The sequence below is a fragment of the Scyliorhinus canicula genome, chromosome 6 (assembly GCF_902713615.1).
Source record: "Scyliorhinus canicula chromosome 6, sScyCan1.1, whole genome shotgun sequence".
Taxonomy (NCBI): Eukaryota; Metazoa; Chordata; class Chondrichthyes; order Carcharhiniformes; family Scyliorhinidae; genus Scyliorhinus; species Scyliorhinus canicula.
In genome coordinates, this window is record NC_052151.1 from 128,175,621 (window position 1) to 128,188,030 (window position 12,410).

Consider the following 12,410-nt stretch of genomic DNA (forward strand, 5'->3'; position numbering starts at 1 on the left):
AAAGACGTTCTTGTGAAATGAATTACTTTGGGGAACAGTGTACAGGCAGACTGACAACAGAAAGGTGGTACCTGGGATAATGTAATTCTGGATAGTAGGTTAAAGCATCTGAAAGAGAAAGATTACTTAATCTATTCTGTTGGGTCATTGATCGGACCGGTCAGTTCTGATAAAGGTAACACCAGTTATCTTTCTTATTCAGATTGATTCAGTGCTGTGCATTTCCTGTTTTTAAATAAGATTTCCAACATTCACCATTTTTCGTTATCACTCTGTGGCCATGTCCTTTTCAATGAAATCAAATATCGTCACACAAAGGAAGCATTAATTCATTCCTGGGCATTGACAAATAATACTGAGGGTGTTTGATTTAGCCATGGAAAATGCAAAGATCTCAGGCAGATTTCCAACATTCTCAATAAATCACTCTCTGAAGGGATTTACTTCGTGGCAAACCAGAAAATCATGAGAATTTTCAGTCAATGCAATAGCTCCAGCAGTAGCTAATAGCACCAATAAACATGAGATTATTCACATTTCCTTTTTAGAATTTGATACCGATAATGAAATAAATATTTGGGAATTCTATATATGAATATCAACAAAATCACATAGGTAAAGAAATTACTCCGGAGAGCAGCAATAGAAATTGTTCTATAAATGTTCATTAACACTGAATGGCATGACTTAATGAGTCCTTGAAAAAGTATATACGTGACAGGAAGAAGAATGGTGCCATATTAAAAGGCTCTTGGAAGGTCTTTTGTGTGTGCACTGAACAGTGCCCCTCAGTGCTGTGCATTTCCTGTTTTTAAATAAGATTTTAAATAAGATTTCCAACATTCATCATTTTTTATTATCACTCTGTGACCATGTCCTTTTCCATGAAATCAAATATCATCAAATGAGTGAGGGGCTCAGCGTCCGTGGTCCTACAGGCTGCCCCCCAGGATTGTGTATACTCATAACAGGGGTAACTGCAGTTGCTGCCTGTCTGCCCCGGTGTTTATTATGGTGCAGGTCACATTAACTCCCTCTGGCTGCACAGCTGAAGGCTATTGCTAATAGGGAATTGGCATTGTTAATTATATGAGCACTTCACAGGTTTCAAGTACAGTCTTGTGCGTACCTATGCCTTGTCCTATGTGAGTGTTATTGCCCAGCAACCCAATCATGCTGTGAGGCCTGGACACTTTGCCTGAGCTTGGAGGCATCAACACCATGGAAGTAGCAGGCAACAATCTGCTGATGTGCAGGGGCCCATCAGGCCGGTGAGGGACCAAGAGGGGGAGGCCAGCGATGGCTCAAGGTGTACAGGTGTCATTGTCATCTGAGAGGATGTCAGACTGCATGGGCCACAGGTGGCTTCGCTTCAACAAGGGGATGGTGCGGCACCTGTGCCACGTCATTGCATACTTGGCACATCATGGAGGAAGAGGATTCCTTTAACTTCTTTGCCACCGATTCATTCCAGGGCTTCCAGGGCTCGAGTGGGACTTCTGCGGCATTTCATAACGTAAAGCCCATAAGTGCATCCGTGAAGCTCTGTATGCCCAGGCATCAGACTATATAAACTATGAGCTGAACCAAGTCCATTAAGATGGCTGGGAGCAGGATTCTCTGCCATCGCTGGGTTGCCCCAGGTCCAGGGGTAATGGATGGCACCTTTTGCACACGGTGGGAACAGTGAGTGTCCTTCCTTAACAGGAAGAGTTTCCACTCCCTGAACGTTCAATTTGTGATCGGCCGCGACGTCTAGATCATGCACATTTGTGCACACTTCCCAGGGAATTTGCATGATAGGTACACACTGGGACATTCCGAGATCCCTGGCCTCTTCGAGGGCCACCCCAGGATGATGGGTTGTCTCTTGAGATGAAGGGGTACTTGCAGTGGTCCTGGCTGATGACACCAGTACGGAAGCCGGAAGATGATGTGGAGACCCGGTATTACGAGGTCCAGGTTGACACCTGTGCTGTCATTGAGTGGTGCATCAGACTGCTAATTATGCTGTTCCGATGCCTTGACCGCTCTGCTGGTGCCCTGCAGCACACCCCACAGTGGGTCGCCCCGCTTTGTGGTGACCTGCTGTGCCCTTCACAACCTGGCACAGCAGCCGGACGACATGCTGGAGGAGGAGGGACGTGCAGCTTTGTCTAAGGATGAGGGTGAGGAGGGGCCAGACCAGGAAGAGCAAGGGGAGGACCCGTGGAAGCAACTGGAGGAAGGAGGACAGGCAGTGGCGAGGGTCCGGCATTCCTGGAGGGCCAGGGAGGCCCTAATCCTTGTTCACCTCTCATAGGACAAGGTTTTCCCCTCACCCCTCCTCCCCCCACCCATGACTATCCTATTCCACCCTCCCAGGGTCTGTTTATCTTCACTCCAGGGTGATGGGCTTGATTTGGCACTTAAAGCAGGCCGTAACAAAAGGCATGAGGGTGATCAAAACCCGCTGTCAGGTAAGCTATGATGCTCCTCAATTTATGCAACAGTCTGACCCCTGTCTTTCTGCACACCTATCACCTGCACATGGTATGCTTCAGGGGCCCCAGATCTAGGACCACTGTGCCCTGGGGGGTAGGGCTGGGGGAGTGCAGAGGGCAGTAGGGGGTGGGGGTGTAGGCCAGCTTGCTATGCGGAATAACGTGACAGAGGCTTCACATGTCACAGGTGTAACATGTTTTAATTGTGAACATTCGAAACCCTAACTGTCCATAGCTAACGACGGTGCCCTGTCCCCCCAGCCCCATCCCCACCCCACAGTGGCTAGTCAGTGATGCTCAATCTTCTTAAACCTCCATGCTCTGCTGCTACGTCTGGGTGTGTTCCCAGGATGCACATCAGAGGTGGAGGTAACCTGCTGCTTTACGCACCCTGTGGTCTTTGATGCCCTTGGTGGATGCCTTTTGTTTTGTTTTGCCGTTATGTCTTCCTTGACTTCCTTGTTTAGCTATGGAATGTTTTTCTCCCTTTTAACATTCTTCTTCCTCTCATGTATATACTTTGAGAAGTACTTACTTTCTCCCCGAATATCTGTGATTGTTCCTCAACTGTCCTACCCTCAATAATCTGAGCCCAGTCTACTTAGGCCAACTTGTTCCGCAGGTCTGTATAATTACCTCTGCCTAATTCTAAAACTCTAGTACGGCACTTTTATCTTTCGCTCAATCTGAATTTGAAATTATAACATGCTGTGATCACTCCTTCCTTTATTTCTTTATTCGTTCATGGGACGTGGGCGTCGCTGGCTAGGCCCATCCTTAATTGCCCTTGAGGGGGTAGTTCAAAGTCAACCATGTTGCTGTGCATCTGGATTCACATGTAGGCCAGACCAGGTAAGGACGGCAGATTTCCTTCCCTAAAGGACAGTAGTGAACCAGATGGGTTTTTACAACAATCGACATGGTTTCATGGTCAACATTAGACTTTTAATTACAGATTATTATTGAATTCAAATTTCACCATCTGCAGTGGCAGGATTTGAACCTGGGTCCCCAGAGCATTACTCTGTGTCTCTGGTTTACTAGTCCAGTGACAATACCACTACAACACCGCCTTCACCCCGTAGTCGTTAGACAAGTCCTGCCTGTTCATTTTATTAACCTCTACCTTCTCCTCACTTGCTAACCTGTTGCTTTGGTTCCCATTAACCATTATGCTTCTTGTAGTTTTGCCCTTCCCTTCCCCCACATTGGCTAGCTTAAAGTCCTTGTGACCACCCTATTTATCCTTTCCGCTAGAACACTGGTACAAGATCGTTTCAGGTGGAGTCTGTCCCTACGGTACAGATCCCTCCTGTCCCAATATTGGTGCCAGTGCCCCATGAAATGGAACCCCTCTTTCCCGCACAACTCCTTTAGCCACGTGTTTACTTCCCTAGTTTTCTCATTCCTATGCCAATTTGCACGTGGCCCAGGTAGTATTTCAGAGATTATAACCCTTGAGGACCTGTTCTTTAATTTTGTTCCTAGTTGCTGATAATCCCCAAACTGTTCCTCTTTCATAGCGCATAGAGCATAGAACATACAGTGCAGAAGGAGGCCATTTGGACCATCGAGTCTGTACCGACCGACTTAAGCTCTCACTTTCACCCTATCCCCATAACCCAATAACCCCTCCTTACCTTTTTGGTCACTAAGGGCAATTTAGCATGGCTAATCCACCTAACCTGCACGTCTTTGGATTGTGGGAGGAAACTGGAGCACCCGGAGGAAACCCACGCAGACACAGGGTGAAGGTGCAGACTCCACACAGACAGTGACCCAGCGGGTGATCGAACCTGGGACCCTGGTGCTATGAAGCCACTTGTGCTCCCGTGCTGCCCAAACTAGAGACTCCTGTTTGAAATAGGAATCACATTTTAATGTAACACAATACTTAATGCACACACACACCCTTTAAAGCCTCTCCTTGTCCTGTTTAAGTAATTCAAACTGCACACTGTGAAGGAAATAACAGCAACAAGGCCAGGTTTCACCTTGTGAAACCAAAGGAAGTCGCACTGGGCTGAAAGTGTTGTCAGGGAACCTCCCATAGTTTTAGCAAGTGGAGTGGAAGACTCCTCCAACTCGTGTACCCCGACTGGCCAACACATTGTACGCTCACACAGCCTCCTCCGTCTGAAGGACTTCACCTCAACCCCTTTGTTCTTAAGATACTCCAGTGTTCTTTCCTAGTCTTGCCTTTATTATTTGTCCCACTGTGGAGCCAACAACTGGATCCTCACCCTCCTGCTCCCATATCCTTTCAAACTGGTTAGATATGTCCCTCACCCTGGCACCGGGCAGGACTCTTGGTCCTGCTTCCAAAGGATGCAATCAGTTCCTCTAATTATAGAATCCCCTACAACTACCACTTGTCTTTTTACTCCGCTGCTTGACTGGCCTCCTGTACCACGGTGCAGTGGTCAGCTAGCTCACTCTCCCTCCAGCCCTTTTCCTCATCCACACAGGGACAAGGTTGTTGGTCAAGAGCTGAGGCTCCACCATTTCTGAATTCAGGATCCATCTACCTGCCTCACTTGCAGTCACACCCTGCTCTCCCTGACCATTGGCCGAATTTGAGGTACTGAATGTACCGGGTGTGACTGCCTCCTTTCTGCATTGGACATGCCGGTCCCCTGGTCATGCTACTCAAACTAACGGCTGCTGCAGCTGCTTTTCAGGCAGCACTGTGGTTGGCATCTCCAAAATGTGGAGCAGCTCTCCAGGGTGCCATGGCTGTGTGCTGTCTGGAGTGTGTTCGGAGGGGGCGGTTTAAATGCTGCCCCCCTTGTTAGGGGAGCTTCCGCGCACAGTCCAGGTGAATCAGCTGGCAGGACAGCCATTTCCATTGTGAAGCCCATGGGGGACTATTTCCAGCATTAATTGATGTTAGATACTGTTCGCGGTCTAGCCGGTTCAGCTATCGGGAAGTAAATCGTGCTGACTACCGCACTTAAGTGCTTCTCCCACTAGAACACCCTGGGAGACGGGCACAGGTTGCTGTTCTGCGCGATGTTCTTCAGTTAAATCAAAGAGGAATTCTTATATATCTGGAAATGCATTCTTGCTGACTGTGCATCATGTGATGTGTAGTGACATCAGCAGAGCGTTTGCGTAGGCTTTGAGCAGATCAGCAGCTTGATTGTATGAGCAACACCTTAATAAACCTCTCATCGTGTTTTCCAAGAATACAGAGTGTGGGTACCTTCATGCCTTTTCCCTTTGTGACAACAGAGAAATACAACAGGAGCGAAATAATGACAAGGATTGAGGCAGAAAAATCGCTGGAAAGAAGATTTCCGTCAACTAATTTGAGGCCGGCATCAGGAGCAACGTAAGATTCCCGGAACGAACTTGCATGCACAAGTCATTGGGAAAAGCACAGCCGCCGATGTGAAGATTTAACAAAAGTTTTTGACAGCAACGCTGAGTAAGAAGAACAAAAGTTTCTTTGTTGTCGTAAAGATAAAAAATATGGAAGTGCCCACACTCCGGTTTATTAATGGTGTTCCTCATACAATCAAGATGGTGATCTGCGCAAAACTTGCACAAACACTCTGCTGATGTCACTGTACATCACATGACACTAAACCAGCAAAAATATATTCCCAGAAACATAACACCCCTCCCTCTTTACTTTATTAGTGCAACAACAACAATTAACATTTATACAACGGGTTGCCTGATATTTTATTTCTATACATGCATGCAATTCAATAACACCAGGTTAAAGTCCAACAGGTTTATTCCGAATCACTAGCTTTTGGAGTACAGCTCCTTCCTCAGGCGAAAGCTAGTGATTTGGAACAAACCTGTTGGACTTTAAACTGTGTTGTAAGACTTCTTACTGTGCTCACCCCATCCAATGCTGGCATCTCCACATCATAGCAATTCAATAAGACAGTCTCTGTGGTTGACGTTTTTGGGAGAATTCGGCATTCTTGCTACTCGGCTACTTGCGTCCTCAGAAGTACCTCATTCCTTTTTGTAGAAAGTATTTCATGACTAGTTACTTCAGTATCTATTACTATGGACATTGAAAGGTCCTCAAAAACAGAATCCCACCTCTGTTTCTATTCTCCATGCCAAAGCATAGCTCTTTAGATCTTCTAAAGATGGATCCCCTTGAGAGATTTCTGTAAACTCACTTTCTGCAGCAATAACTGATCAGCAAGATGTTACCAAACTCTTTCATCGTCCGTCTGTACAGTGTATAATATTGGACCTATCTTTACTGGGATAATAGCTGATGTCCATTTCTAGTTGGTGGTTCCACTCTCCCAGTTGAATACTCATCTTCTAGAGATTTTCTCCCTCCCAGAAATTTGAGTTTGTTGCTGTTGTTTGGCAATCTCTGAAGTATCAGGTGGAGTTAACAAATCAAACTGTAGTTTCCTCTTAAACAACAGCATTCCAGTGAACCTTTCTTGGTAGCATGTACAGTGTTCTGAAAAGATATTAGAAATGTGTTTACTCTTCTTGATAATGGTCCCTGGTCTTTCGATGCTTTGACAGGGTGCATTAATGATTGCACAAAACGTTCAACCAATGTATTTGTTGCTCGATGATATGGAGCTGAGTTGATATGGTGTATACCATTCCCTTTCAAGTGATTCTCAAACTCCTTAAAAGTAAACTGCGTACCATTATCACTGACAATCTACTCTGGTGCTCTGAATCTTGTGAGTACTTTGCCTAGTTTCACAATGGTCTGCTCAGTCATCGTTGACTTCATTATTGTGACTTCTGGCCATTTCGAGTGCGTGTCCACAATCACTAAGAACATGTGATCCTCCAGTGTCCAGCATAATCGATGTGTATTCTCTGCCATTGCTCAGTTGGCCATTCCCATGGATGTAATGGTTGTTATGGTGGAGTATTCCTTAGTTTTGCAGAAGATTTTAATTACCCAACTTTCTCTTCAATTTGAGCAGATTCCACACAGACAGTGACTTAAACCGAGAATCAAACCCGGGTGTCTGGCACTGTGAAGCAACAGTGCTGCCCATAACTTACAGCCCTTTCAGAACTGGTGTACATTCAGGAAATTTGCATGAGCTACACTTATACAACAAGCGATACAACAAGCGAGAGTGGAACTATGTTGAGTGGCAGAATAGTAGAGGTTTTATGGAATCAATGTAAAAAATTATGGAAATTTGGGGATAATGTTATCTGGTGCAAGTCACTTGTTCGAAAATGTCCTGAATGCTTTGTACCTAAACTTATGCTATATCCAGCAAAATCCAGGTCAGTACAAAGTAGTATGGACTTGGGCCATAAAGACCATCAGGTTCCAGGCTGGATTCCTAGCCAATGGTAAACTTAGTTGTAACTAAACGCCGACTGGATGAGAACTTTGTGGAACATCTTCGCTCAGTTTGCAAGCATGACCCTGACCTCCCGGTCGTTTGCCATTTCAACTCACCATCTTGCTCTGAAGTCCATTTGTCTTGTTGCAAGGTTCTAATGAAGCCCAACTCAAACGGGAAGCACAGCACCTGATCTTCCGATTAGGCACCTTACAGCCTTCTGGACTCAACAATCAGTTCAACAGTTTCAGACTGTGAACAGTTTCCTCCATCTTGACCCCCTTTTTATCAACCAATTTTGTTTGTCCCAATGCACCACCCCTCCCCCACACAGTTACTTGTTCTTTAATTTTGTTTTCACAGAGCACTGTTCTGCTATTGACACATTCTGCTATCTGACCTTTATGCCACTGTCAACACCTTCTTTAGGCTTGTGCCCAAAGCATCTTTGTCCAATCTCTCCTTGCTCCCACCTATCCCTGGCCTGGAACCTGATGGTCTTTATGGCCCAAGACTATACTACTTTATACTGACCTGGATTTTGCTGAAAACAGCATAAATATAGCACGGTAGCATAGTGGTTAGCATAGTTGTTTCACAGCTCCAGGGTCCCAGGTTTGATTCCCAGCTGGGTCACTGTCTGTGTGGAGTCTGCACGTTCTCTCTGTGTCTGCGTGGGTTTCCTCCGGGTGCTCCGGTTTCCTCCCACAGTCCAAAGATGTGCAGGTTAGGTGGGCTGGCCGTGCTAAATTGTGTTCAAAAAACGTTAAATGGGGGTTACTGGGTTATGGGGATTGGGTAGATACGTGGGCTTGAGTAGGGTGCTCTTTGTAAGGGCCGGTGCAGACTCCATGGGCTGAATGGCCTCCTTCTGCACTGTAATTTCTATGATCTATGACCTCCTACTTTGCTCCACCACCTCTTAAACAGTATAAAATCCATCACATTTCTCCCTCTCTTTAGCTCTTAAGAAGAAGTCTGACAAACTCAAAATGTTAACTCTGTTTCTCTATCTGCAGATGCTGCCAGACCCGCTGAGGTTTCGCCAGAATTTTCTATTTTTATTTTAGTAATAATACCGAAGTAAACCAGAGTCCAAGAAGTCAGCTAAGTGGTTTCTTCCTGTGAACATATGTCGTAAAGTGCAAATTTCCAATGGATAAGGAAAAGATTGTTGGTGATGGCATCATAGATAAATGGGCTGTCCATGATCAATGCTATTTGGTGCAGCACACGGTGGCGCAGTGGGTTAGTCCTGCTGCCTCACGGCACCGAGGTCCCAGGTTCAATACTGGCTCTGGGTCACTGTCCGTGTGGTGTTTGCACATTTTCCCCATGTCTGCATGGATTTCACCTCCGCAATCCAAAGATGTGCAGGGTAGGTGGATTGGCCATGCTAAATTGCCCCTTAATTGGCAAAAACAAATTGGGTACTCTCAATTTATTTTTTAAAAATGATCAATGCTACTAAAGAACAATGACATGTATTGTGAGATACCTGAATATTGCCTTTCAGAAAGCCAAAATGGAAGCAGATAAGAGGAAGCAAATAATAATAATCTTTATTGTCACAAGTCGGCTTACATTAACACTACAATGAGGTTACTGTGAAAAGCCCTTAGTAGCCCCATTCCGGCACCTGTTTGGGTACACAGAGGGAGATTTCAGAATGTCCAAATTACTTACAGCACATCTTTCGGGTTTGTGGGAGGAAACCGGAGCACCCGGAGGAAACCCACGCAGACACAGGTAGAACGTACAGACTCCACACAGATAGTGACCCAAGGGAATCGGGAATCGAGCCAAGGACCCTGGCGCTGTGAAGCAACAGTGCTAACCACTGTGCTACCGTGCTGTCCATCTGGTCAATGACAAAGTAATGTATTTATGAGTGGGAATGAAAAGGGCTATCTTTTGTTAATATTGAAATGAAGAGTGAAGTGAATCATTTTTGAGTATGACAGAAAACATATCCAAGAAAGATGAGAATCAGTGATAAAACTCAAATGGGTACGAAATGCAACTGATAATGTAAAATATGGGTCTTTGAATTTTCTTAACTTCACATTTCTTAAATTGAATGTTTAAATTTTGTACATAGGAACTTTTAAAGACAAATAAACCACCTCTGTTTAAAGCAAATATTTAGTTGAAATATTGAAAAGCATAAAGCATAGAATCCCCCATCGTACTATTGCCGAGCTTGTCAACAGAGAAATGATACAGTGACAAAGCAACAGTATTATCCTACTATAGTTAAATATAACTTTTAGAAACTGCATAACTTTACCTAAAAAAACAGAAAAAACATCATATTACGGAATGTGTATTGCCAATATGGCAGGATGACTTTACAGAGTACTCAACATTGCAGCATTTTAATTTTAATTTAAAAAAATAATTTAGAGTACCCAATAATTTGTTTTCAATTAAGGGACAATTTAGCATGGCCAATTCACCTACCTACCCTACATATCTTTGGGTTGTAGGGGTGAGACCCATGTAGATGCGGGGAGAATGTGGAAACTCCACAGTGACCCGGGGCCGGGATTGAACCTGGGACCTCAGCGCCTTAGGCAGCAGTGCTAACCACCGTGCCGCCCTGCATTGCAGCATTGAAGCTGCATTTTCACTGCAGCTGCTGTGAGAACTTGCTTAAAACATTACTAATTGTGTCCACATCACTTCATTTTGATATCAATTTTATCTGAATATGCTTGCTCACTATTTCATTTGATTGGAAATATATAAAGCAATCATAAATTGAACCCGAGATCCAAAGAAGAGTCATATTCAACTCAAAACATTCTCTCCGCAGATGTTTCCAGACCTGCCTTATTCATTCACAGGATCGGGATGTCATTGGCAAAGTGCAGTAAGAAGTCTTACAACACCAGGTTAAAGTCCAACAGGTTTGTTTCAAACACGAGCTTTCGGAGCACGGCTCCTTCAAGAAGGAGCCGTGCTCCGAAAGCTCGTGTTTGAAACAAACCTGTTGGACTTTAACCTGGTGTTGTAAGACTTCTTACTGTGCTCACCCCAGTCCAACGCCGGCATCTCCACATCTTGGCAAAGTGGGCATTCGTAACCCATGCCCAATGGTTCTTGACTAGGTGGTGGTGAGCCAGTTCCTTGTCTTCAACTGGATGACTTGCTGGGCCATTTCAGAGGGCAGTTGCATTGCTTTGGGTCTGGAGCAACATATAGCAAGAGGAACGTGAGCCAAATGGGTGTTTATCACAGTCCTGTTTGGTCACCACTCTGTTTTATTCCAGATTGCTATAATTAACTGAATTTAAATCTCCCAGCTAGTGTGGGATTTGAACTGATTGACTTGTGGAATAACATGAACACTGTACTATTATATCCCTTCATTGCAGGAAAATAAACAAAGACACGCGTAGCGATTGGACGGAAGTGACATTCTCGAAGTGGATTAAAAGCAGTCTTTCTAAAACCAGACTTTCTAAACTCGGGGTTCGCGGAGAATTCTTTCGGGCAGGATATTCAGCTGTGTCTCTGTGCCAGCTAACAGCTCAAGGCAACCTTTCCTCACGATCAACTCCTGTTTATCGGCGATGTGACCGGGCAGAGCGGCGTTGTTGCCTAGTGACAGTTTGTTACACAAGGGCAGCGGCGCCTGACAGCTCGAGCTCACAGGGCACGGGGGAAATCTCTATGCAAAACAAAATAAAATAAACCAAAGCTGGTAGTTATCATTTCCTCGTGTTAGAGACTCACATTTCCGAGGCAAACGTTGTGGAATCATGGCTTCCCGAAGTGCTGGGACACTCATTACTAACTACAATGCGACATACATTCCTCCTGCCTTAATGCCAGGGTAAGATTAATGGTGCATTGGTAAGATTAAATATTAGAATTTGTGTTGTGCTGCTCATGACTGTAAGTGTTATTGTTTACATTGTTCAGAAATCCAGGGTGGGATTCTCCGTTGGCTGACGCCGGAATCGGGAAATGCGTTTGGGCGGAGAATGGTACGTGAGGTGCCCGAGAGAATGCCAAACTCCCGTTCAGGCGGCGTCAGTGCGTTCTACTCTGATTGTACACTTGTGGTTTTAAAATCGGTGGATAGGTGGCTGCTGAGCGAGAGAGAGGAGGTATGACATGTTCCGAGAGACATGACCGTACGCTGCTGGTCCTGATGCTGGGCAGGCTAGCGGCGGGGGGGTGGGGGGGGAATGGGGGGGCGGACGGCGGACGCCTGCCTGCCAAGCCCGCCAAGCCTGGGGGAGGAGGGAGCAGCATGGGGTAATGGGGATGATGAGGGGATGGGCTGTGGGTATCAGGGTGACCCCCCCTCCCCCCCCCCCCCCGGACCAGGGTGTCCAGGCACAGACCACCAGAATACAAGACCAGAAGTGTACTTCTGAGGCTGTATAAGGCTCTTGTCAGACCCCATTTGGAGTATTGTGGGCAGTTTTGGACCCCGTATCTAAGGAAGGCCTTAGAAAGGGTCCAGAGAAGGTTCAAAAGAATTATCCCTGGAATGAAGAGCTTGTTGTACGAGGAACGGTTGAGGATTCTGGATCTGTACTCGGAGTTTAGAAGGATGAGGGGGATCTTATTGAAACTTAGAAGACACTGCAAGGCCTGG

General features: G+C 45.6%; 1 protein-coding gene across 1 annotated transcript in view; it reads left to right on the forward strand.

Annotated features, from left to right (window-relative positions):
- The first annotated feature begins 11,407 nt into the window (after positions 1 to 11,407).
- fam166c (family with sequence similarity 166 member C) overlaps positions 11,408 to 12,410 on the forward strand; it is a 64,740-nt gene continuing 63,737 nt past the window's right edge. The window contains exon 1 of the mRNA XM_038798804.1: positions 11,408 to 11,636. Within this exon, the coding sequence (XP_038654732.1) occupies positions 11,563 to 11,636 (74 nt within the window). The 5' untranslated portion in view covers positions 11,408 to 11,562. The remainder of the gene's footprint in view (positions 11,637 to 12,410) is intronic.